The 26,352-nt window shown below is 37.2% G+C and overlaps 1 protein-coding gene across 1 annotated transcript; it reads left to right on the forward strand.

Annotated features, from left to right (window-relative positions):
• The first annotated feature begins 268 nt into the window (after positions 1-268).
• Positions 269-25,261, forward strand: LOC121432272 (G-protein coupled receptor GRL101-like). The gene is made up of 27 exons (XM_041630134.1): positions 269-407; positions 934-1,220; positions 1,733-1,877; positions 2,635-2,807; positions 4,119-4,302; positions 5,179-5,592; positions 6,456-6,668; positions 7,774-7,858; positions 8,990-9,171; positions 9,905-9,943; positions 10,418-10,546; positions 11,091-11,204; positions 11,868-11,984; positions 12,418-12,540; positions 13,351-13,497; positions 15,866-15,976; positions 16,685-16,813; positions 17,280-17,376; positions 17,974-18,090; positions 18,945-19,016; positions 19,790-19,861; positions 20,087-20,158; positions 20,372-20,452; positions 21,057-21,960; positions 22,624-22,762; positions 23,281-23,507; positions 24,490-25,261. Exons 2-27 carry the CDS (start codon positions 1,038-1,040, stop codon positions 24,676-24,678), a joined length of 4,458 nt encoding a protein of 1,485 aa, XP_041486068.1. The 5' UTR covers positions 269-407; positions 934-1,037; the 3' UTR covers positions 24,679-25,261.
• Positions 25,262-26,352: the final 1,091 nt, after the last annotated feature.

The raw sequence follows: 26,352 nt of genomic DNA on the forward strand, positions 1-26,352 counted from the left end.
GTATACTTTTCTTGATCATGGCAGGGGAAAGACAGTTGGAGGACGACCCTCTTGTGGCTATTTTTGAGTTACAGTTTGGAGGCGATTCCCTCTCTTTTCCGACCGCCGTCGATAGTCCAACAAATACATGATCAAGTGACAGCCATTATAATCTTTCAACAGTTCATTCAAAATTGTCCGTTTCACATTTTAAGACTTTATAACAGCAAGAAAGTTATTCAAATATATTTCATTTTCTTGAACTTGATCACCTTGTATGTAGGTCATTGAAGGGAGGTGGGAATCGAAGAAAGTTTACCGGCTCCTGTTTGTCAAATATTACCAGACTGAAGTCATAAGGGTTAAACCTAGGACTAGGTCGGCATCGATCTTTTCTCTTCGTCTTGAAATTCTCGGTTGCCGTACTGGTAAGTATCATACATTTCAAGGATTTTTCCCTCCGTTTTATCTAAAGTTTCAATAAATCCGGATTTCCAGTTTTCTGTCCTATATTCTTTTACCTGTTTTACACTCTTTCCTCTAAGCATTCTCATCGCACCCCTCCTCTACCTCTTTTTCCATTATAATATCCAGCTTCAAACATAATTTATTGAATTTTATGATTGCTAAGTGTTTTCATTATTATATACTTATCAAATGAACCCTTTCAAATATTTACAACTGTATGATACGTAAGCCCCCCCCCCACACATACACAACAACAACAACAACAAAATAGAAAAATATGGAAAAAAATTCTGCACAGCGATTAGAACTTGCACTACTCTAAAAGACCAAGGTCAAAGATACGTAAGCAATTCCTGTTTACCGCTGACCCTATGAATGGCTTTATAGAGTAGAGAGCAAGTTGCCACAAAATTTGTATAATTGAGTGTTTAGTTATTGAAATAATAACGATGAGTTTTCCTTATTCATCGAACAATTACTTTGTAGATTGTTTCTTTGATTTGGGCCTATCATCCGGTCATTTACCCGATCGAAACATCAAGATTTACCGTGGAGGAGACATTGCCTCGGAAGCCTCGGACACTGTTCGGATGCTTCCTTCTCATGTGTTCCCTCTGGACGGGCTATCACCGGGTGGACCTGATGACAGTCTCGCTGTCCGCATCGATTTCGATACCACGACCCTTGTCAAGGCTATCATCATCCAGAGATGTGGAGACACGAATCTCAAGAAATTTCGTTTCCAATACGACAATCATTCTGAGATGGAGTTCGTAAGTTCCGATACTATACACATTTCTCTATTTAAGACTCGAAAATATATGTAATATAGACTCTCTTGAGTCATCCTTTAGGGGGAGGTCAGGTGTCCGATGCTCATGAATGGGACATCGACTTTTCTTGGACGACATGATGTAAGGATAAAATGTCATTTTTTATGATGGACGTGAAGAAAATGAACCTTAATATGAATGAATGATTAAATGGCCTTTCCAATGCTTTATTCAGGGTAATCCGTACACTATTGAAAACTGATCCCATTTCCGTAATTATAAAAATTATTTCGATTATTTTGGGAAGAGGGTTGGGGAGAGGTATTGAGGGAGGTCCGATTACTTTTATTTGTCAAAATAATGTCGTCCAATTGTAGGGTATCCTTTGAAAAGCGTGACCATTAGAGACAAAGATTTAATATTCTAAATACCTGAGAATCTAATCTTTGCATATATTCATGCATGGATCCCGTTCTATACATACCTGCATTGGTCTCGTTGATTTTGGCCAGGACATTTCTGAGTGTGATCAAAGACTATGTAAGGTGGTGATCAAGGAACCGCTAGCTGCATTGTCAGTGACCATCGGTAACTTAGAATGGAGTCCTTCGCTGCCACACTGTTTGCGTTTTGAATTTCTGGGCTGCATCAAAGTAGGTAAGGATCAACGCCGAGGAGCGATCCAGGGAACATTCCATGAAATTACTGACTACTGTTATAAGCTACTGAAATACTTGCATCTGATTGGCATAGAGCAAATTATTCGATGGAAGTCACTGAGTATTTGTTTCATGCTCCCCAGAAATCGACCTGAGTAGAAATGAATATGACATGATCACATATAATAAAATGAATATTAATAATCACAAATCTCACAATAATATAAAATACGTGTATATATTAAAGTGATTGGTTAACATTGGTTTGACTTTTAAAAAATCTGAGCTAGAAGGTCACACTTGTCACCTGTGTCTGTGATATGTTACAAAAATGAAGCCCCCAAAAAATTGCGTTCGAAAATAATTATTTAGTGCTTCAAACATTGAAATATAAAGTGAACGGAAACACCATCTTAGTTTCATCCCATACACTTATGTGTACTATAAGACGCCTATTTACAAAATCGGGGTTTGCCTTGTAGTTTTAGCTTCTCAGTGGTGGTTGTTTTCAGGGTTTATTGGTTCTAATACATGCACTTGTACACATGCTTCATCTTGGTTTGAGAATTTTTTAAATCGGCTGCTCACAAAGTTAAACAATATCTTTAAGGTCCTGTTGGACCGGCATCTTGATTTCTTCATTGATGGAATGCAGATGATGGTGTTCAATTTTATTACATCAAAGATAACACATTCCATTAGTGGCCATAGCTGCATCTAATGTTCACTATGTTGATATTCCTGTTTCTTCACAGACTGCATTCAACCTTATTGCACGGATGATTGCGACTTGACGATGCTTAGATCTGAAAATGCCCTGGAGATCGCCAAGTCACACACTGCTTTGATGCCGGCGAGGTCAATCTGCGAGCTAGATATCCCAGAAAAGGACGATATGTTCATCACTTTTATATTACTTGGATTTAATGTAAGGGCCAATTGTATAGTGTGGTATGCAAGGGGCGGATCTATAATTTTCCAAAAGGAAGGCACATTTTCCCGCCGAAAATTAGACAAGCCAAAAAAAAGGCATATTTACATTAATTTTGTTATTATGACTCTCAAAGGGGAGGGGCGCGAGCCGGATGTGCCCCGCCCCCCTCCCTGGATCCGCCAGTGGTGGTAATATATATATATACAGTTGAGGCCAGAAGTTTACATACACCTAGGAAATTCAAAGAAAAGTCAACACTTGCCAAACATCATAAAATTTACTGTAACTTATAAAATATATGTGCTATCATGACAAATGTGATATCAAACAAATGAGTATGCCATGCCCCTTCATCACATTGCTTTATCATCAGGAGCTGAAAAATATTTTTTAAAAAATTAAAAATAAAAACTTGATAATTTTTTTCCATAATTGCGCTAGTTCTTTCTCAACACAAACATTTCTGATCACACTTTTTTGCTCAGTGGTGACATATGATGATAGAAATGAAATATAAATCATAAATTTGACATTTATATATTTCTATGAAACGATGAATCATGTGAAAGAGCTTAATAGGTTTTTTCATTTGATACCAGATTCGTCATGGTAGTATATTTCTGAAGATATAGTAAATTTTAAGATGTATGGCAAGATAACAAATTTCACTGAATTCCATGGGTGTATGTAAACTTTTGGCCTCAACTGTATATATATATATATATATATATGATATTGTAACGTACTCCTTTCGTATGGAAATTAATAGATAGAGCAGCATTATAAAGTGGTTTGCATTCTTGAAGTATTTGAAATTATTTTGAGTAGGAAGAAAAGCCTACTTGATTAAGAGAAGGGTGATATTCTGAAGAGACAATTTCCGCCACAGTTTTTCAACAGATTGCACTTGGGAATGCGAAACTAGCCATATTATTTATGCTCATTCACATGATTAATTATGTGTCAAGAAATCTCACTATGAGAAACAATTAAGTAATGATATCCATTTTCCACCTTGGTCAAGAACTGAAAAATAGGTGAGCTACTTAACCAATACAACACAATCTTTCGATGATGGAAATGGTTTCCAAAATGCCACTTTTCGTTTGTATTTCAATGGAGGTTTCGATTGTTCAAATCATTCAAAAGATACAGACCCTTCCGGGAACGTCAGCATTTGAACGTCTCGTGGAAATGTGAATCTTCTTAAGAGTGAATGTTTAAGATCATTAACTGTCAATTTATAACAATCTCATCAAGTTTTTTTTCCCGGGTTTGTCCTCTTGATACATCCATTTGCCATAGTCTGAGGAACAAATCGCAGATGGTGGACTACTTGAAATCAACGAACCTGAGAATTTAGAGGAATTCCCCTTGGGCTCTGAGATCCCGCCTGTGTTTGTCTCATCGTCTTCTACAGTATATTTCCGCATCCTGACAGGCATCAGCACCGATCATCCCAACGTAACAGTAACCTATGGTTACACAGGTCTGTATGACACTTATCCCTTCTTCCTATGATAAACATAATAGTGGAATAATGAAGTCAATCATTGATTGATGACAATTCTATCACTGTAACAGCAAGATGATTTTTATACAGAATAAATCAAGCAAGTAATGTATTAATTAAGTGTGGTTGAGGCACTTACTGAATTAATGCCCCTACCTCCAAGGTGTATAATATCCGTCGGCAGTACGTGGTGTCCGAGTCCAGCGAAGGTCTAGAGGTCCTGTTTGTTGCGGCTGAACACGTACTTGACTTGACACTCTCCAGACACAGAACTCTAACTGGTTAACCTTGACACTGACTCTTAATTGGTCATTGGGGTACATATTTGGGGGTATTGCAGGCGCGCCGTGCGTAATGTTCATTCATGCAAGGAGGTGAGTTAACTCAGTGAAGGGCTATTAATCGTCTATATGGCCGGTTAAACCCAGGCGACATTGTTTAACGACCCTTTATGCAACACAAGAATAGCACTCGAAATTCCCATCGAATTCGGATTTTATATTTCAAAGTTTCACTTCGTTTTACTGTCATTCTCAAACAAAAGAACAGAATGATGCCACAGACTCAAATTTTCTTCTGGAATCTACACAATAAATGAAATTCAATTTTAGCAGTTTTCAAGATAAGATTTCTTTTTGATCGAACCATCATGGCCATGTGCACATGGAAGAAATCAAGCAATTTTAAAGTTCATGTTTTATAACCATGGACCAGACTCTAAATACGAGTGGTGACATCTCCAGTTCTCCCTTCCCATCGTCATATCGCACTATGAACTAAGCTAACATTAACCAAGTAAATGTTTTCGGAATAAATCTGTCTAATTTCAGTCGAATTTTGTATTGTATGAAGATAAACCGGGTTGTCACCATGGCTACGAAGACGACGAAAATACAAAATGTAAAACTTCAAGTGGCATCATCATGTCTGAGAACTACTTCAATGGCTATCCAGACGGCGTTCACCACACCTGGACGCTCATCACCCGACTTTGGACCAGGGTTATCCTGTCCTTCATTGAAATCGACGCGTATTCCGCCGATGGTGACTGCCTGGAGGACGATTACGTCAACGTGTCCTTTACTGACCAAATCACCGTCTTGTGCGAGGTTCCAGGGAAGTCCGCTGTTGTGGAGTCCTCCGGAAACTGGATGACTGTCACATTCCACTCTGACCCACAGGATAATGGGCAGCAAACCGGGTTCCTTGCAGAGTATAGAACAGAACTTCTCAAGCCCGAATACTCCAAGTCTGTTGATAACGCAAGTAAGTAACGCTGATTGGGTAAATACTATTGTAATTGTTTTCTGTTTCTGTTTGTGGTAACTCCCGAAGGAACTCGGCAAGACAGCATTTTTTGCTGGTAAACGCCAAGCTGGTATTTAATCAATTAGCTTGGAAACATTTTGCGTCTAGGTTAATCAGTCATTGTGGCTGACGTAACAGACGACAGATATCACTCTTGGACCTTTTTATCAAAGTGGAGACAATGGCAGAGTTGGGATTTGAACTCACAACCTTGCGATTATGAGTCCAATGCTCTAACCACTGGAACACACGACCCGTATATTGTATATTCTATATTTTATTGTAATTGTTGACCAGTTAGGAATGGTATGCTGGCACTAGAGTGGATCTAGGAATAAAAATACAGTTTGGTTTTAATGGGTTTCAGTGAGAAAGCACTTAGAATTTTATCCTTAACTTTTCCGATCTCCTACATTTCAAAGCCTTTGGAATACATATTTATTTCGAATTTCCAATGCTTCACCCAAAGGCTTTATACCTCTTTCTAAAATTACCCTAACAACCATGTTAACAACTTTCCATCCGGCTTCTCAGTTCATGCTAGTTCTTTGACGCATTGCATAGCTCACAGAGGGTGAAATCAGGTCTGTAAAGAGGATTCTCGCTTAATAACGTGATTTGATTTGCACCCCCCATAATAATAATAATAATAATATAGTGATAATGAATAAATAAATAAATACATTATAATAAATGAAATAAATAACATAAATAAATCTTGATTGATGACTACCACTTATTTTTTTCATGTTTTTTTTTCAGCATAATCCCCCTGTTATTTATCTTGAACCAGGCACAATATTTTTTTCTTCTAATTTCAGGTTTCAGATGTGAAGATGAGTGGGAAATATTCCAAGGTTCGTGTTACAATCTGTTTCGCAACTCTGAAGACATAACATGGAAAGATGCAGAAGCGAAATGCAAGGACGAGCAAGGTCATCTAGTAAGCATCAGGGACGAAGATGAGATGACCTTTATTCACTTTATGATATCCTCCACCGAGTTGAATTCCACCGAAATAAATGCATATATAGGTAAACTATACCGGGACCGTTTCATAAAGCTTTTCGTAGGTTAAGAGCGACTTTAAGAACGAATGGTGAAAATTTCTTATGCGCGAAACAATTGCCAATTCAATACACCCTTTACCACAAGAAAGGATCACCAGCCGTTCTAAAAGTCGCTTTTTAGTTAGGAACAGCCTTATGAAAACACCCACCGGGAAATCACAATTCTAGACCACGTGATAATATCTTGTTACTAATTAGCCTTAGATTGAAGTTTGATAACTGAATGTCTTAACTGGCTTCACTGGTCACAACCGGTTCCAATTTTCTTTTAATATTATTGGAACCATTCGTGAATTATTTGTGATTGTTGAGAATTACAGTCGTAAAAATTCAAAACAAGTATTGCACAAGGGAGTTCAAGGCATTAAGTCTTTATCGTCATGATCAGGAAAAAGTTAATGTTACGATACCAGTAAGTCTGAATGGTGACACGACAATTTGCTAAAGCAACAATTGCTCCAGGGCTTTATTTCATCTAAGATATTTGGTTAGGATTGGTTATTTGGTGATTTTCTTTTTACCTGATTGCTAAGAAAGCATGAATGCTCGTAAGCAAGCAACCAGAGGACCGACAACTTAAGGTCCTCTTCGAGGGGCCTGGTAGTGAGGATTAATGCCTTACCAAAGGGCACTATTGCACCAAGTGGTAATCGTACCCGGGTCACAGAAATCTGAAACCCCCGCTCTACCGACTGAGCCATCGTTAGGGTTGCAATGGGGTTTTATGTTAGGTTTAGGGTTATGTTTAGGATTGAGTATAGCGTTAAATCCAGGGTTAAAGTTAGTAATTCCATTGATGTTTCGAATTCTCAGCTGAGCAATTGTCGCCCTAGCAAATGTCATGGAACCGTTTGAATAAGTAGGAGCGTGATACAAATAATAGAAATTCAATATTCTCTTTTTTGATAACTAAGTATGTCATAATACGATTAATTAAAGGGTTTCTTTTTTTGCTTACATTTAGCCTAAACTCTCTTGATGTGTATGAGAATACACAAAATATGAAAAGAAAAATCAACAGATGTTAGTTATAATTCAATGCCGTTTCCTTGACTTTCCCATCGTTCAGGTCTTGGGAACAGAGAAGTCTATGGAGTCTTCAGATGGACGGATGGAACTCCAATGTCATATACAGCTTGGGCGAAGAAAAATGAGTAACTATGTAGACATTCTTGAGTGCCTTTTCCATTTTACTGCATACATTTCGCCCATTTGCTTTCCGTTGACATGTTCGTGTAACATTTTTATGTTTGAAAATTAATTCATGTTCACTTCATTTCACATGAAAGCCATATAATTAGTCTTGATGCAATCCTGCCAAATAATAGTCAAAATAAGTGATGTATTAATGAATATCTGTCCGGAAAAAAATAGTCGAAATCAAATGGAAAATCGGGAGTATTTCAGCAAGAAAAATGCTCAGTCTTTACCAATACTAAGGCCCATAATGGTCCATCATTGTTATAAAGAAGCGAGCCCTAAATGATCTTGCATTCGTATTATATACTTTCCATTCATACTTTGTTTCCCAATCAGAGAAAGACCTAAGAATAATATTAACTCGAATGCAAATTTGCATCAAATTTCCATAGCATTAAAGAGTGAGGAATTGCCCTGTCGACTCCAAATATATTCAGGAGGATCTTTTTAATAAACGAGCTACAAAAATCTAGCAATTTCCCTCATAAAAACACCTCATTATGTGGTATTTTCCACCTAATTTTGTATATCTCATTATTGGAAATCTGAAATGAATTAAATTCTTACCAACCATTCAATCAATCAATCATCTTCTCAATTAATTCCTTACCCACTCCATAAATTACTCACTCAAACACCAACTGATTAAACCACTCAATCACTCACCAACTCATTATAATAATCACTCACTCTACCACTCAATATGACAAACAAGAAATCGCCAACTTACACACTCGCTCGACCACTCATGCACGCAATAAAGTCATTCAATCACTCAATCCATCAGTCAGTCAATCATTCTATCACTCAATCCATAGTCAATCAATTACGTACCCACTCACTCACTCACACAATCAGTCATTCAAACAATGATTCCATCCAATCACACCCACCTACCCACTCACGCACTCAATCAATCAATCCACCATTCAGTCACTCAACACACCCACTCACACGCTCAATCTTTCAATCGATCTATCACTTTAATCAGTCATTAACTTACACACTCAATCACCCACCCTTCCACTCACACACTCAATCACTGGTAAACCCACCCACTCAATCAAGAAACTTTTTTTTTGCAGTCAAGAACCGGCAGGCACAACAGATACACAACCAGATGGAGCTTCTCTGGAAGGCTGTGTCAAGTTGGTTCTCAATACGGACTTACTGACCGACCTATCCCTTGATCTATGGCATGATGTTGCGTGTGCAGCCGAGGACACCAATGAATTCATTTGTGAACGGGCTGCTGAGAGAATTGGGGGTAATGCACTTCTTTTATATAAAGAAACTCTAATTCCGATTAAGGGCCATCGTTGTATGAAAAAGAAGATAGATAGATAGATAGATAGTAGATATAAATTAGAATCTTCTGATTTGGTGCAAATCGGACTCACTACGCATGCGCGAGGTAGTCCATCCCGCGTCGCACTTCATGTTACAGTCGTGACGGTTCTCCAGCAGTTTGAAGTTTTCCCCCTATTCACGGCGTGACAAGTTTGACGGAGTTGCCGTGCTTTGAAAGTTCTCTGTCAAAATTCATTTGTCGCATAAGATCTTAAGCAAGATTACCTTGATGCGGAGTAAGGATGGGAATGCAACATTAGGGGAGATAAGATTCTACTTCATTGGCTACGTTGTGAAATGTTAAGTTCCTAATAAGTGGCAGATAATACTGACAGATAATCGAAAGTTAAAGATAGGAACTGTGTATGGAGTTCATTTATATTGAAATAGGTTACGTCTTTTGAGGAGGGGGAGGGGGCTTTACAGGCCTGAGGCATTTACAAATTTATGAGAAATAAATGGCTTTATGAATTTCATCCTTTTTGATCGTGGTGGCCGACAAATAAACTGTCTTGTTTTCCTGTTTGGAAGTAGAGTATATACGTATATGTTCCAGATTACCTCCAAGTAAGTTTGATGCTTTTTGTTTTGATAAAAGTGATATAGAAGAGAGTTCAGTGTGTGAAATATCATTTTATATATTTTTACAGGTTCACCCGTCGATGCCCAACTTCCACTTTATATTGCAGGTGAGGATAATTACACAAAGCATATTGTTTAATTTGTTATTTATTTACTTTAAAAGATTGTGTGGCGAAAATATAAAATGAAGATGATGCAAATAGTTTTAAAATATTTATCCTCCCAACTTCATGCAATATTCCATTTGTGATGATATTTTCTGATCATGAATCTGATTTAATTGAAATTATTGATCGTCATTAATAAACATCTCTTAGGAAAACCAACTTTCCCCCACTACAGTAGCAAAAATAGTTGTGTATGTATTTGGCTGTGTACTTGGAAATTGATCCTGTGTAACTTGTAATTTTTGCTTTGCCTCCTGACCACTTTTGGCCGGTTTTGCCAAGATTTCCTCAATGGTTCTTCATGTTCTTGCAAACATCTGCAAACTTTCAAGCTACATTCATTAACCACCATACAATATGAAACATGCATGCGTGTTTAGAGAAAGTTTAATAAATTTTCATCAAAATACACAGACGCAGAACACGATCGATGTGGGTCGGGGTTATTCCATTGTTCCTCCGGTGAATGTATAAGTGAGGTTTTCATCTGTGACGGCAAAGATGATTGCATCGATGGCAGCGATGAGAACAATTGTGCTGAAGGTAAATCTGCTCACTTTTAATTTCGAAGACCTTATGATATATTCCAAAAATGGTTAGATAAAGGTAATATGAAGGAAATGTTATACTGGGTAATTCAATAAGGCTTTAAGCTAGGCGCTAGAAAAAAATCTTCTTAATGAAGTTTTGATGATTTATTGTTTTTGCTTTTTAACAACTTTCTACATGTCGACATAACTATACTCCATTTTTTTCTGTGCAAGTAGTAACCCAACATGTATTTCAATCGTATGTTTATATTTGAGGTTTAAAGCAATATGCCTAATTTTCAGGGGGCTCTATTTACTCCCATGTATGCCATGAATTCTGTAAATATGGCAAATTAATGAAAAAATATGGGAATTCAATCTTTATCAATTCATATTATATACAAGATCTGTCATATGACGCAATTTTTTTACGATTTTACTGCAAAACTATTTTTTTCGGCGATTTCCACCGATTTAGGCCCATCTTGCAATTATCCAGTCATACCTAATAGCTGACAAATAAGCGAAATTATTTCATTTCCCTTCTCACATTTCAGATGATAAATGTTTAGACAATCAGTTCCAGTGTACAGACGGTGCGTGTATAGCGTCTGCGTTCTTTTGTGATACTATTCCTCACTGTCTTGATAACTCTGACGAAACGGCTTGCAGTAAGTTTTAATAGTTGAAACTTTTTTGTTTTATAATGGAAACTCCACTATACTGGCATCGCACTAGACTGATAGCTAGCTCATGCGCAGTTTGCATCACTGTGGTGGCTCTGAAGTACGGTCGAACACGCGTGACTTCAGTCGCAAAGTTCGCAACTTCCGTAGCGTGATATTTGCATGATGGACCGTATGGACGGTGACGAGAAGATGACGAGACACGATCTCTCAGCTCAAAACTCGGGAAGAGGTAACCCCGACGATGGTGGTTGAGGGCATTAAATTCGAATTTTGTACATCAGTCAACGGGAGAAGGTCGTTTCGCCTGTCTAAAGAAGTTTCTTTTATCATAAGAAATATGGGGGGGGGGGGGTAACAAGAAAAATTCAACGGGAGAAGGTCGCTTCGCCTTCCTAAAGAGATTTCTTCATAAATTAAATCTCAAGAAAAAGTCATGCATGATCATCGAACATGTGCTTTACTCGTTTCCCATAGCAAGAAACAAGACTGATTTCAACGTTATAATGATATCGCATTTAACTGTCCCCTGTTTATGTGTGTCATCTGAATGTTTTATTACTACTGAAGATGAATATCAATTTAAGTACAGTATTAACAATTAAATTCGTGCCGTCTTCCTAGATCCTGACAAATTGTTGCTTTCAGATTATCCTGAATGTGAAGAAAATGAAATCCCGTGTGCCAGCAAGCAATGTATTGAAGACTCAAAGAGATGTGATTTCATCCGTCAATGCCATGATGGATCAGATGAAATAGGATGTGGTGAGTGAATGCTTCCCAGGAAGTGGAGCAAGTACATACATAAAGTATATGTACCAGTAACGTGCTTCAATACCTCGGGACGCGTCGTTATGACGTATAAAGTGCTATATGTATGCTTATATATATGCCTAAAAGCGGAACATTAATATAATTAAAACGTGTTTTTGTTCGTTTTTTAAGAGTATCTACCCTTTATAACATGACCGCCATATCATTACAAAATGTTCACTTGGTAGAAAGGCCTATGTTAGTTCATATTACATTTTGGGGGGTTATTATGCATGATAATCTTGAAGAATTTACCCCCTTCGCAGACTTAAGTGCTCAGGTGCTGTTGATCTGTTAAAAGATATTTACTAGATTTACAAACAAGTACTACCATTATATCAAATAATAATAATACATTCTTGATTGATATTTTCCTTCGCAAAAGAAAAAGAGAACTATAATGTCGATGTATTCCAGTGTTATGATGGAACGCTGCTACCAAAAGAGGTTCACTGTGATGGCATGATAGATTGTATTGGAAATACACACGAAGATGAACGGAACTGTCGTAAGTAGACCCTATTGTTCCTTTTATAATACATAGGTTTATCTCAATATACATGTAGTAGTAGTAGTAGTAGTAGTAGTAGTTAGTTGTAGTAGTAATAGTAGTAGTAGAAGTAGTAGTAGTTAATTAGTTGTAGTAGTAGTAGTAGTTGTAGTAGTAGTAGAAGTAATGGTAGTAGTAGTAGTGGTAGTAGTAGTAGTAGTTGTTGTAGTAGTAGAAGTAGAAGTATAGTAGTAGCAGCAATATTTCCGTTTCCATATCAAAATCTTTGAGCGAATTTAATTACATGTTATATATTCAAATACGCTCGATTGCCCAGATTCAGCTCGACTGGCACAGCCACGCTGGTCTACGTGGGGTCCAAATCCACTGAAGATCTTTCGCTGAAAAGGAGTGGGCGCTTCCTGCAGCCGGGTGACTGTGGCCTGGCGGTGATGGGGGTTGAATATATTGGTCCCAGCCCACCTCCCCCAATTATCCAAGTTCAGTATCTAGCAGGGCGTCACGCGTCTAAAAGATTACTTTACTACTCAGATACAGTTCATCTTTTCTTTGAACTACTTGAAGCAGATTTTAACTGAACCAAATTGTCACTGTCCATACGCCATCCTGTTGTTAATCCGAAACTGGGCAGCACAAGATAGGATGGGCACGCTAGAGAACAAGAAGTCTATTGATGATGTGCCCTTCAAAATAATGTATTATTTCAGTATTTCCGGCTTTATCAAGAAATGTTAGTTAAATCAGAAAACCTATTAATATGGTAAACTTGATAGCATTTTTTCTTGACATTCTTTTTGCTTTAATCAGCAAACCTGGATGAATTAGAAGAGCGGGAATTCTATTGTCCTAGTGGCGACCTTGACGGTGTACCATTCAAATGCATGTATGACTTTAATTCGTATGGCTTGATCAAAGGATGCCGAAATGTTGACCATTTGAAAGACTGCGGAAACGGTGAGTGAGATTTAGCTAGCCTGTATCTTTAAAGCTGAATAATTTCACGATTTCAGTTTTCTGGTGTATAAGCACCGGCCCTTATCATCTTTAATACTGATATTGTCAGTTAGGATCTTCTATAACTGATAGAAAATACTTTGAAAGCTGTTGCAACTTCTGTTTTCAAAACTTTGTTTTGAAGAATAATGGTGTAAAAATGCGTAATCTCAACTTCTAAGACTTTGGATCTCCTCGATCAAATATTCATCCACCGTGGTATTCCATTTATGGTTACGTATGAGCGAACGGTGTGTGCGTTTTAGTGTGTGTTTCCGAGAGGTGAGGGTGTGTTTGTGCAAGAGTATGGTGTGTGCGTATGGGGTGCATTAGTGTGTGTTTACGAGAGAGGGTGAGGATGTGTTTGTGCAAGAGTATGGATCAGAGTGTGTGTGTGTGTGTGCATGGTGTGTGCGTGTGGGGTGCGTTTGTGTGTGTTTACGAGAGAGGGTGAGGGTGTGTTTGTGCAAGAGTATGGATGAGAGTGTATGTGTGTGCGTGGTGTGTGATGTGAGTGTGTGGTGTGTGTGAGGGTGAGAGATTGCGTGTTGGTAGTTGATTTGTGTGTGTGTGTTTTCTGCTCTAGCCAATAAACAAAAAAAGTACATTCTTTTTAGGTGAAGTCGTTGCGTTTCACATGAACTGGAGATATCTAATTCATTTGCAGTCATGATGATTGACACGTCAACATACATCTTTCATTGCGTTTGATAACATGATAATAGATATGCACGTCTTAATTGAGGAGGGTGTGTGTGAGGGAGTGTGTGTGTGGAAGTACCGTGGCCAAGTGGTCGAAGGCGCCTGGCTATGCATGGAAAGTCCGGTGTTCAATCTGCGGCACCTAAGCCCGTAAGCAAAGCACTTAATCGGCAGTGCTCTGTTATCCTGCAATCAAATAAATGGAAATGTCATGCAGCATTCCTGGTAACTAGGTGTGCACTTGTGTTCAATTTTATTTCAAAGTGTGGGTGGGTCTGCGGGCTGTGTGTATGAAGATGAGAGGTTGCGTATCTGTGCTTGAAGTTTGCGTGCTTTTTGTTCCCATCAATCTGAGTAATAAAACGTGTATTTTGTAATAACGTCTGTGTTTTCACATCTACCGTAGATATTTAATTCAAATATCTACTGTTACTTTATTGGATGATTCAATATTCCTCAGTATGTTTAAAACTGATAGACACACACATGCCATGGTTATTGCATGAGATGTATGGGTGTATGCAAACTTTTGTGTGTGGGGGGGGGTTAGGGTGTGGGTGTTTCGACGAGGATGTATGAGCGTGTCTGGGGTTAGTGTTTGGTTTGAAGGTTGCGTTTGCCTATTTGATGCTTTGTTTTATTTTTAGTAGGCCTTTTCTTTTTTAAACAGTTTGATAAAACAGAATGAAAGTCCTCGCAATAAACCTATATGCAGTGTTTTCACATCTTATCAAGATGTGTAATCATTTGTTGATATGAAATGATTGACACGTAAACGTCACTCACACTATATATATATTGTACAAATGATAGACATATTTTTTGATAATTCAACTATATGTTAGGGTGTGGGTGCGTATGTGCGGAGGGTGTGTATGTGAGTGGATGTGGGATGTGCGTGTGTGTTTGCACTGACCCATCGTTCTCGGTACGAGCTATTGCAAACGACCCCACATTATTATGCTTCTGCGTAATAGAGGCATAGCTGAAAAGTCCATGATAAGCATCAGTGTAACATGTCCTTCACATTACTAGCAAATAAGTTCACTTTTATGAATTTATGATTATGTTGTATTATTATTGTATTTCGATGCAAATTTTTGTAAAGCGCTATGGTACAAACGTGAATAGCGTTTCTTAAATACAAGTATTATTATTATTTTTATGTTTAAATTGAAATACCTGTCTGAAAAAAATATCCCAGATTTCCAACATAAACCTCTAGGGTGTGTGTGTGTTTGTGTGTGTGTGTAAGGGCGGGCATGTAGGAGTGAGTGTGTGTGTGTCAAGGTGCGGGTTAGACTTTGGGTGAGTGGTATTTTGGTGTGTATCATAGTCATTTTTTAACAATAAAAAAAATAATAGATGTTTACTAGGCCTATATTCATTGCAAGAACTAATTTTGTGTTTTCACATCTACTCAAGATAAGGGGAGTGTTCCATGAAAGGACTTGCTAGACAAGTTACCATAGCTACAATGCTTCCCAGCGAGCCAAAATCAGGGAAAGTCGTCAGATCTGACAACTTGTCGACAGAAATGTTGATGAAACGTTCCCCTGTGCTGTCATTCCATCTAATTATATTAACACAATTTAACTTCACGTTCGTTCTGTTTGAAAACTGATAGAGACATGTCCTGAGAATTCGATGAGGTGTCCTGGCTCTTATTGTATACCGCTCAAATACCGATGTGACAATAAGAAAGACTGTCCCTATGGAGAGGACGAGAATGAGTGTGGTAAGAAGCTTCTTGGTTTGTTCATTATTCGGCAAGAAATTTATCCACATTGTGCTGCACTCGACCCAGGTGAGGTGAATGGGTACCCGGTAGGAAGAAAGTCCTTGAAAGCTCGAGCGCCCGTTCAAGGTAGCCGTGCAAAAGCCGGGGTAATAATAATAGCAGGGCCCGCTGGGAGAATAGTTTTCGGAACTGAAGTGGCTACCCTGGGTAAATATGCTATTATTATCATAATTCCTATGACAAAGTCAGTTTGAATTTCTATGCAGTTATCATGTTTATCGAAATTAATCTTAATTAATAATTAGAAAAAATTGTATTCGTTTCAATATTTCTTCAGTGCAGTTTGAAAACGTTTGAAGCCCAAAGAGTGAGTATATAGTTGGGCGAAGATAAATAAATGTGCGTAATAAATTAGCGAAGGAATTGTGTTTTAGGTCTAATTAAGTAGCCAAACATGTAAAATCGACATTAATTGCAATAATTGTGTACATACATGCGATAGTTTTCAGTAGGTCTCATATTTACTGGTGGAGGCAGACAGAAATCACACAATGGAAGAATCAGAGGAAGAGAAGGAGAAAAAAATATTCGAGTCTGCACTTGAATTTATCTATTTGGAAGGCTCGTTTTAATGCTCTTCTTAATTATTATTTATTCTAACATGAGATGTGTTCTACTTTTACTCTACTTGCTTTAACCGTAAAGATGACTTCATCTGCCCCCCTGGCACCTATCGTTGCAATAGCAAATCAGGCAAGGGTCTTTGTATCAGCCCTGATCACGTGTGTGATGACGTCATAGACTGTCCAGATAGAGATGATGAACTATTGTGCTGTGAGTATTAAAACCTATTGAAATAGCCACACTCTTATCGTGAAAACTACGCACACATCAAACACACAAAAATCAAATATACGGACGTCGCTGAATTGGGATGTCAGAATATATATAAATATATATATATATAAATATATATATATATATATATATATATATATATATATATATTTTTTTATTCTGTTCTTTATTCACAATATTTCCATTGCTTCATATTATGGTACCTAATTCTCTCTCTCTTCTCTACCCTGATCCCCACACTTCCCTCTTTCATTCCCTCCGACCTCTCTCTTTATCTCTTACTTGCTCCTCAAACTTCTCTTATTCCCTCTCCCTTTCACTCCTCACTCCGATCCATCCCCCCTCTGCTTCTCGCACTTTCTCCGCTCAACTCCCCCTCCTCTCCTCACTCTCTCCCACTTTCAATTCCCCTTTCTCCCTCTCTCTCTCTTTGTATCTCCAGATGAATGTCCTGATGGATGTGACTGTCAGGATCTCTCTTATTCTTGTAACCTAACTGTTGACGTCAGCCTCCAGTTACCAAGACAACTCAGAAAACTGTATGCCAAAATTTCTACCTACCCCATCCCCAATCGCTGAAGGGAAAAAACAATTATCAAAGCATTATAGAAATGATAACGATACACTGAACTATGCATGTTTAATGAACTATGCATATGATCGATAATTTTGCATTAAGCCGAGATTCTTTAAATCGATTATGGGTTAAGTAAGATTTGAGATGTAGGTTTAAAAGCACGTATGCCCGATGAATGACAAAGACATATTTTAGATGATGCCTTATAGGCGTTGTATTTCCTATAGGGTCAATCAGTTTTATATCTCATGTTAATTTTCTTAAAGTTTCTAATTTCATTAATCGGTCAAGATTTAATTGAAACGTCTTTTTCGTTAAGTATCTATAATTCTCTATATTTTCAAAAATGTGGCACTGGGCTTAAAAAATAATTCAAAATATGTTAATCCTTGTTATGAATTTAAATAAATATTTTCATTTATCGATGGGTTTGTGGTGGAGTGTTTTAAAGTTCTCATGAACTTACCAGAAAGCAGTCATTCCGTTGGCTGATGTGATATTTAGATTTAGTCCTTTTCGGTTTAGCTATTTACTTTGATTCTCATTAAATTTTTATAAGGTCTCTGACGTTACTTAATGAAACGACTGAGAATAGCACTAGAGTTCTGCGACCTCTTGATAATGACCCGGAAGGAATTGATTTCATCCCTTCCAAGTGGCCAAATCTGATCTACCTGTAAGTACATAAATTCACTGCCAAGATAAACGAGAAGAAAAATATATCGTTTGTTATTTTTTATCAAAGAAACATGTTTCTTGTTAGATACTTATGTTGAATTTGAATACATGAAGAACGAAGCAACATTTCAAATTGATAAATTGTAGAATCCTGTAGAGTGTCTTATTTCAATCAAGCCATTGCTTATCCCTGATAGAGGAAACCAATAAAAAAGTCCACCCTAGCAAAAAGTTGATTTGAATTAAAAAAAAAACAACCAACATAACACAGAAAATTTTATAAAAATTGGATGTAAAATAGAAGCGTAATGACATCTTAAAGTTTCGCTTAATTTCACAAAATATACACATCCTGGTAGGTATGCAAATTAAGGAAATTATGGCATAATTCATTTACTATTTCTATTTTATTTTATTATACGAAATATGAAATATTGTATTTTTCTCATTGTCCTATGAAACAAAGTTTTATTTCTCCTAAAAATGTTGAATGTTTAACACTTTATGGTTCAGTCGAGTCGGTCCTTAATGTCAAATATGTAAAAATTGAAATATTGTATAACGCAAACAATTTTTAAAAAGTTAAATGGTGAGGGCTATCATCGACTTTGTCATTTCCATGTGACTAAATTGTGCATATATTTTATGAAAAATAAGCAAAACTTTGAATGTCATAAATTTTTCTTTTTCTCATCCGATTTTGGTTATATTTTCAGCACTAATGCTTGCCTGATTTTTCCTTATTGATTCAAATCAACATTTTTTTGGGGGGTGGTCTTGTCCTGTAGGGAAACTACTCAATTGATTGATAATTCTGTTATATTTAAAAAAAAAAAACGATAATAATTACAGGGATATTAGCCACTCCGAGATTTCCGAGGTAAAACCGGACGCATTTGCTAACAACAGGAATGTTCGACATCTGTAAGTATTGCTATTTTTAACAATTTCTATATCAAGTATCAATAGTTAAAAATTTGTAATACGCAACATGGTATTAATGACATATAACATGTTCTATGTGTTTGATATTTCTCTTGAAAGGAAATGTTGTGTATAACTTACATTTCCATGACTAGCATATAACGTTTTCCGCGACTTCACACTGTCTTTATTATCATCGAATATGTAAAGTTATCTTAAACTTTTACCTTAGAGAAGCTTAGATATTCTTTCAGAGTATGGATCCAAATTATTGAAATGACTTTCAATCGATACTAGTAGAAAATTAAATTATCCAGATTTCAGGTTTACTGTTTTTTTTTCATTCATTGCTTTCATAATAAAGTTAAATAAAATTACATTGGTGAAATGAAAAATATGAAAATAGATAGGTTTTGTATGGCATAACGATTAATACAACTGCATCTCTCTTCATAATATCACCCCGGATTTTATACTACCAGGGGTCCGTTGCAGAAAGAGTTGCGTTTGAACGCAAGTAAAAAAATAAATAGCAAGTCCCAAATGCGCGCTGTTGATTGGTTGAAAATAATGTTTCGCATGATTTTAAGAGTTGCGATTTATTGCAACTCTTTCTGCAACGGGCCCCTGAATAATTATATTGTAATCAGGAATATGAAAATAGAACACTTCACACATTCAGGGTATATTTCTCATCCTAAAGACACTATGTATGTTTTATATATTTTATAGAGATTTCATTTGTCTCTTATTGTCGTTTCTGTATCGTACAGGAATCTGCATAACAACAAAATTCGTGAGCTCCACGAAGGTTCTTTTACAGGCCTTGAACAACTTCGCTTCATGTGAGTTGATTTTGATATATTTAGTCAAGTAGAACCTTAACAACTTGATGGTCATGCAATATTTTTTGTCATATCTACTCAATCTAATAATTCCTCACCAGAGATAGCTTGTGTATTTGATACTCTTCAACGATGTTTAAGTTACCCTGAATAACCCTGGATCATGAAGACATCCATCTTATTTTTAACCAAACTTACTTGAACACTGTTTGTATTCTAAATCAGGAACTTATCTGGGAACAACTTACGTGAAATCCACAGTGGAACGTTTAGTAACCTCGATAAGCTCCAAGAACTGTAAGTTTACACTTGAATATGATGCTAAACAAAATAATTGTCTAGAAATGTGTTGCTTTCTCCATATTGTTTTACTGTCTCATCGCATACAAAAAATGTTTGGATACTATTTACAGTTTTATATATTCCGTTTATTTTGAAATAAAATTGACCATGGTCACTTCTGTGACGACAGCTCTGTTGTATAAATTTTTCGTCATCTCTTGTTGACAGGGATATTCGTGGCAATGAAGAAATCGCTTACGCTGAAGAGAGTCAACGTGCTATATTTGCTGGCCTTGAAAATTTCAAATTGTGAGTACATACAATTAATCGTGAAGAATAACTTACCAGAAGTCAGGCAGCAAATAGTGTGGAATGTATAATTATTCATCTTAAAGAAAAAAATATTAATGAATATCCTGATATCAACCACTATGACCCAAAGATTCAGATCGTTATTCATTTTCGCAAACTATACATGTATGATCCGGGCTCCGTAACACAAAGATTAGCGATCAATCGCTAAATGAACTGGCCGATCAATTTCAATGTTACACGCGCATTAGGTTCAAAATACGGACCAGGGATCAATCGGTGCGGTTCTTTCATATTTGCAATTCATCGCTAATCTTTGTGTTACGGGACCCTGGACTGTAAACATGTAATACCCCCGTTCTGTGTCCACAATTATATCACGCATGTCTTACTTCAAACATCGATAACTATGGTATCCTGAGAGTATCTTCTAGAATGATGTTTTGTCGGAGGTGATAACAAAATGCCCTTCACATTTTCACTGGATAGTCATCCTATAATTCATTATCCCATGTGACGAATCAACATAACAATGGCGTGATTATATATTGATAAACTAAACATTTTGAAACTGGCTTAATGTTTCTCTTGGAAACCGTAGGTACACTGACAAGTACATCTTCTGCTGCATGGCGAAAATCGATGATGCCAACTGCGACGCCCCTCGAGATCAGTTCTCATCTTGCACTGACCTCATGGAGAGCATCATTCTCCGAGCCTTGATCTGGATTCTAGGTTTCAGTGCGTTCATCGGTAACGTCTTCGTCATAGGGTACAGATTGATCGTGGGTAGGAAGGAACGCAAAAAGAACAACGTCCAGGCTAGTCTGATCACCAACTTGGCTATATCTGATTTCTTGATGGGAGTTTACATGCTGACCATAGCCAGTGCTGATGTCAACTTTCGTGGGACGTACATCTACCAGGCAGATTACTGGACGTCGAGTACCCTGTGCCAACTCACTGGTATGGTCTCTGTCATCTCCAGCGAGGCATCTGTGTTCTTGGTGATGATGATCAGCTTGGACCGTTGCTTTCACGTGGTGGCGCCCTTCAAGAGAGGTCTCCACATGTCGCAACGATCCAGTCATATCATCGAGACGGCCATCTGGGCTTTGTCATTCCTGCTTGGCTTGCTCCCGATCGTGATTCCGTCGTACTTCAAAGACGAGTTCTATGGAGCTTCTGGTGTATGTCTGGCCCTTCCTCTAACGACCGACCGTCCTGCAGGATGGCATTACTCCATCTCCATCTTCATCGGCGCCAACTTCATGTGCTTCTTGGTCACCTTCCTGTGCTATGTGGCCATCTTCATGTCCGTGAAGACATCACAGCGGCAAGTTGCTAAAAGTAGTGCCGCCGTTGGTCGGGAGGACAAGAGACTAAAGGAAGAGATCAAGCTGGCCACCAAGATGGCTCTCATTGTAGGCACAGATCTTATTTGTTGGATGCCTATCATTATCATGGGGCTGCTTTCAGCAGGTGGCACGTCTCTGCCTGCTCAGGTTTGTTTCTGAGTGCTTTTAAGTCCATTATTAATGTAGGTCTATGGTTATTTCTACATATGTCTTGAAATAGGATTGTATGTTCAATCATGGACCCTACTGCATGTACTACATGGTTCAATCTGAAAACTTGGTTATAAAACGTAACCCGATAACTAAAGGGATTTAAGCCTGCCGTCCACTGTCTGCTAGCAGCGAATGTACACCCACTTTCATGTAATTGGCATGCAGCTGGTTCTGTGATCCAAGAACTTGCAGGTAGATCATTTGTTACTTTCAATGCTACTTGATACGTCTCCAGAAATCTTTTACCAAAATTTAACATCCAATACCTTGTACATCATCATGGCTTGTTATTTCATTCAGCACTATATTACCTGCACTACTGTACAAGATAATTCATACCATTTTGAAATTTACGAACTTGGATCATACTCCGTCTTTAAGAAAATGGTACGAGGTCAGAGATTAAATACCATATTCGTCAATCGAAATCTTGTATGATTTTTATTCAACAAAGCTTTACTCTCGTTTATTACATTCTGTTTCTTTCATTAAAGTGTATTATACTCGTATTCCTAACTGTACCTCGTCTCTCTTTGTATATTCAGATCTAAGACATAAATCTGTCGCTTTTGTTTTTAACTTTTCCGCCTTTTCTAGGTGTATGCCTGGACAGCAGTGATTATCCTACCTATCAATTCATCTCTGAATCCCTACCTCTATACCATCTCAACCGTTCACTCGCAACACCTTAACAAACTCAGACTCAAACAGGAGGCTGCTGACACAAAAACAAGAGGTATGGCGAATGTTGGTTTACCAAAAGCTTGACATGACTATTCTAACTCATTGTTCTCTCTGATAGTATCGTATTTTTCCCCTTCAATTTTTCGCCATTTTATAGGTAATTATTTTACTCACCAGTTTGTAATGAGAGATAAAATGTCATCTCAGAATACTAATTTCATTTTAAGAGATGAAATAAAATATTTTAAAGACAAAATGTCCTCAGAATACCGCCCCGGGTTTCCCGTTGTTATGTCCTCAATTGTGACATCATCTGAAACCACTTCCTGCTGGCAATTTGTCGCTGTGTTCTAGTCAATAAAAGGATTTAATGCTGCAGCAGATCATGAAGTCATGTAAGAGTGGGGAAAATTAGTTCGGATGCACAATTTGGTGACATTTAGAATTGTCAATGTTCGTAGTCATGTTTACTCAAGTTTATTAATAATGTGATCCAATCCACATAGCCAAGTGTCACCAAGAGTCGGGTCAACTCAATCTCTGTTCACTCACCATTGATTCATTTTTCAGAGAGTGTTAATTCTGAACTCACAACGTCACTCATCACACCCTTCACGTCACTACCCAGTCCCCTTCCTCAACGCATGCGCACCTGGCTCAAATGCTTCTCACGTGACTTGACCAAAGAAGAACTGGAAACTATTGAGCGTGACGTCGTTGAAGCAGTGTCCTCCATGAGGTCTGAAGGGGTCAAAGTTGACGAATTTCTGCATGTGGATAACCTGGCAATCCAAACTGTAAGTTATTTTATCAAAGAGTAGGGGTTATTAGGGCAGAACTCCACTCATAATTCTAGATAAAAATTTTGGTGTAAATCATGGTATTCTATTAGCACTCTCTTCATCTTAAAACCTAGCCATAAGGTGTCACGCGCGTAAAACATTCCCAATAGTCTTGTGTGTTAAAATGGAACTGTTGAAAAATTCATAAAAATAAACGTGAAATTGGATGGACGAATGTTTACTACTGTTGGATAGGATATACATGAGACATGCCATATCTGACCGGAGAATTGTATCATAGCCAGCTCATTTTTTAAATAAAGCGCCATTTATGACGATAACTATAATTGGATCAAACTCAAACATTAAAAAAGCCCTAATTCTTCCGCCGGTCAAAAAATAGTTCCAAAGTCATTGATATATCTTTCCAATTTTGGCAAAGGAAGTTCAGTAGTTACCATTTCTAGAATCGGTGGTAAATTTTCAATTCATACACTTTTGTCAATCAGCAATATCATATTGGAAAAAAAATCGAATGGGTTGGGTCGAACGAATATCTGTAGATTCCTGTTGTAAATAGACGCATGAAACCATAACTTAAAATCTATAGTAATCCAAAACAAGGGGCGCTAAACTTCTCTATGATAAGATGAAACAACCTTAAAAAAATAAACGGAGGGGATAAGAGGAATGGAATTGATGAAAGAAGACTATTAGGAAGTGATTCTGGGTTGTGTAAGTCTTCATTATTTCTGTTATTTAATTATGAGAAAAATGATATCGATATCACCTTCATGTCGCCCTGCGCACTCCCCCCTTCCCATAGTCTTGGCGCAGCCTTTGATTTAAAACCCTACATTTTATCACTTTGGCAAGTACTTCAGAGTTTTGAACCTGAGCCGAATACCGTTTATTTTATGTTACTTTCACTCTTCACTATTAATGTCTACTCTTGTAATCCTCCAATTGATTCTCCCCATTTTTTCTATAATCTCAGAACAATGCTGGGAAAATCTCACAGGCATTTATTGTCCTCGACGCCCCTCTCCCCCTCGCCAACGGAAAGAGCAAGCTTATTGATGATGACGAAAAACCGGAAGCGAACAGCCCGATGACGAGGAATCTAGTCAAACTCCAGACTATGTTTGACCGAGTCGCTATTCGTAAAACCACGAATAAATTGTAGAAGAAACGATCTGTCATTGAATATTGTAGTAAATATTGCAAAATGAGGGATTGATTGATAGAAAATGTACTTAATTCCATGATTCGATTACAATGATTACTAAGAAAAATATAACAAAATAAAAAGAGTATGTTTACTGGAAAGCATGTATTTGTTTACGCAGGTTCCTTGTTACATAGTACTAATCTGCGTCATTAGTTAATTAGACTGTCTTTGAATAATATACGAAAGAACAAAGACAATAGTCGTACTCAGCTTTCTTACGATCTCAGGTCTGAATAAATGGTAAGAACCGGTATGAGATCTCAGTTGGAGTAGAGCCTAAATGAAAACACAAGTAAGGAATGGAGCATGAGAACTGCTTTTGAATAATATGCAATTAAAGAGAATTACAAGCTGAAGCTGTGTGTTAGGATGTAATATTCATGGGTAAAATCCATCCAAAGAGCAAGTAGACATGAATGTAAAGAGAAGGATCAAACAAACTGCATATTCCATCTAAATTCGGCTGTAAAATGAAATATATTATATTCAAATTTTCCTTAATTTCACAAAAGAGTCACACGCACAACCTTTTTTATATGAATATGAATGGCTTATGCTGGTTTTTTTTTAGTTTGCCACATGAAATAAGCCTATCAATTATTTCATTCTTGCAGATTTCATGATAAAGCAGGTCTTTAATTCACTCAACAAAACAACATGTTATAATAATGACGCGAGATTTGAAACATTAGTTTTGATATTTTCAGCGTTATGATAGATTGATTTATCTTATTTTTTCAAAGCAACTTGAGGTGGACTTAGCCTGTAAAAATATAAGATTCAACTAACCTAGACATTGTTTGGTGAAATTATTGTGAAGTTATAGTCTGGGAACCTTATACCTTAAATAATTATCATGGCCATGGGAAGCAGTGTGCTGAAGACCCCCCTATATTTAGCTGTGTTGCGTGTATTATTCCCAACTGGCAGCCACCCCTTGAGATCTTGTAGGTATAGTAAACAGCAAAAATGCAAATAATTTAATATCGGAACTCGTTTATTTGGGTAAAATCACCTTCATTTTGTCGCAAAAAACCTTTTTTCTCCTTGTCAAATTTCTCGTGACCAGAATAACCTTCATTTTGTAGTGAAACCTTTCTTTTTTCTTTTGCTCGTCAAATTTGAAGCTGCACCCAGTGTTAAAAAGCTATTCCCATGGCCCTGTTTATAATGCAGTTTATAAAATTCACACACTTGATTACCGCGACAATACAAAACTGCGGTCGCAGCATTGCTCCACTACTTCATATAATGGGTGTATCCTTTTGCATTTGTTTTTGTTCTTTTTTTTTGCTTTAAAAAGTATATATCTGTTAACTGTGCAATGTTGATATGGATGATATATCATAGGATATATACATTTTTCTTAGATTTCACCTAATAAATGAATTAAAACTTTGAAAATGGTTGATATTTACAATTATCAAAACTTTATTCATTTAAAAAATGCTTATATAATGGAGTCATGGCCATTTCCATGTTCTTTACTCGACATCATGATATTTTGCACAACATATTGATGAATACACAGCACAATGTCGGCAATGTGATAATCTAATTATCATGGATAGTTATGACTTAATCATTTTAACGGGTTACATAGTAGAATTAAGGAGGGGAATGATACGA

The sequence above is a fragment of the Lytechinus variegatus genome, chromosome 18, assembly GCF_018143015.1.
Source record: "Lytechinus variegatus isolate NC3 chromosome 18, Lvar_3.0, whole genome shotgun sequence".
In the NCBI taxonomy this organism is placed as follows: Eukaryota; Metazoa; Echinodermata; class Echinoidea; order Temnopleuroida; family Toxopneustidae; genus Lytechinus; species Lytechinus variegatus.

Coding starts and splice junctions, on each gene's coding strand:
- LOC121432272 (XM_041630134.1), top strand. CDS start 1,038: ATGCTTCCTTCTCATGTGTTCCCTCTGGACGGGCTATCACCGGGTGGA. Junction 4,303..5,178: donor AGTAACCTATGGTTACACAG/GTCTGTATGACA, acceptor TATTGTATGAAG/ATAAACCGGGTTGTCACCAT. Junction 13,498..15,865: donor TTTGAAAGACTGCGGAAACG/GTGAGTGAGATT, acceptor GAAAACTGATAG/AGACATGTCCTGAGAATTCG.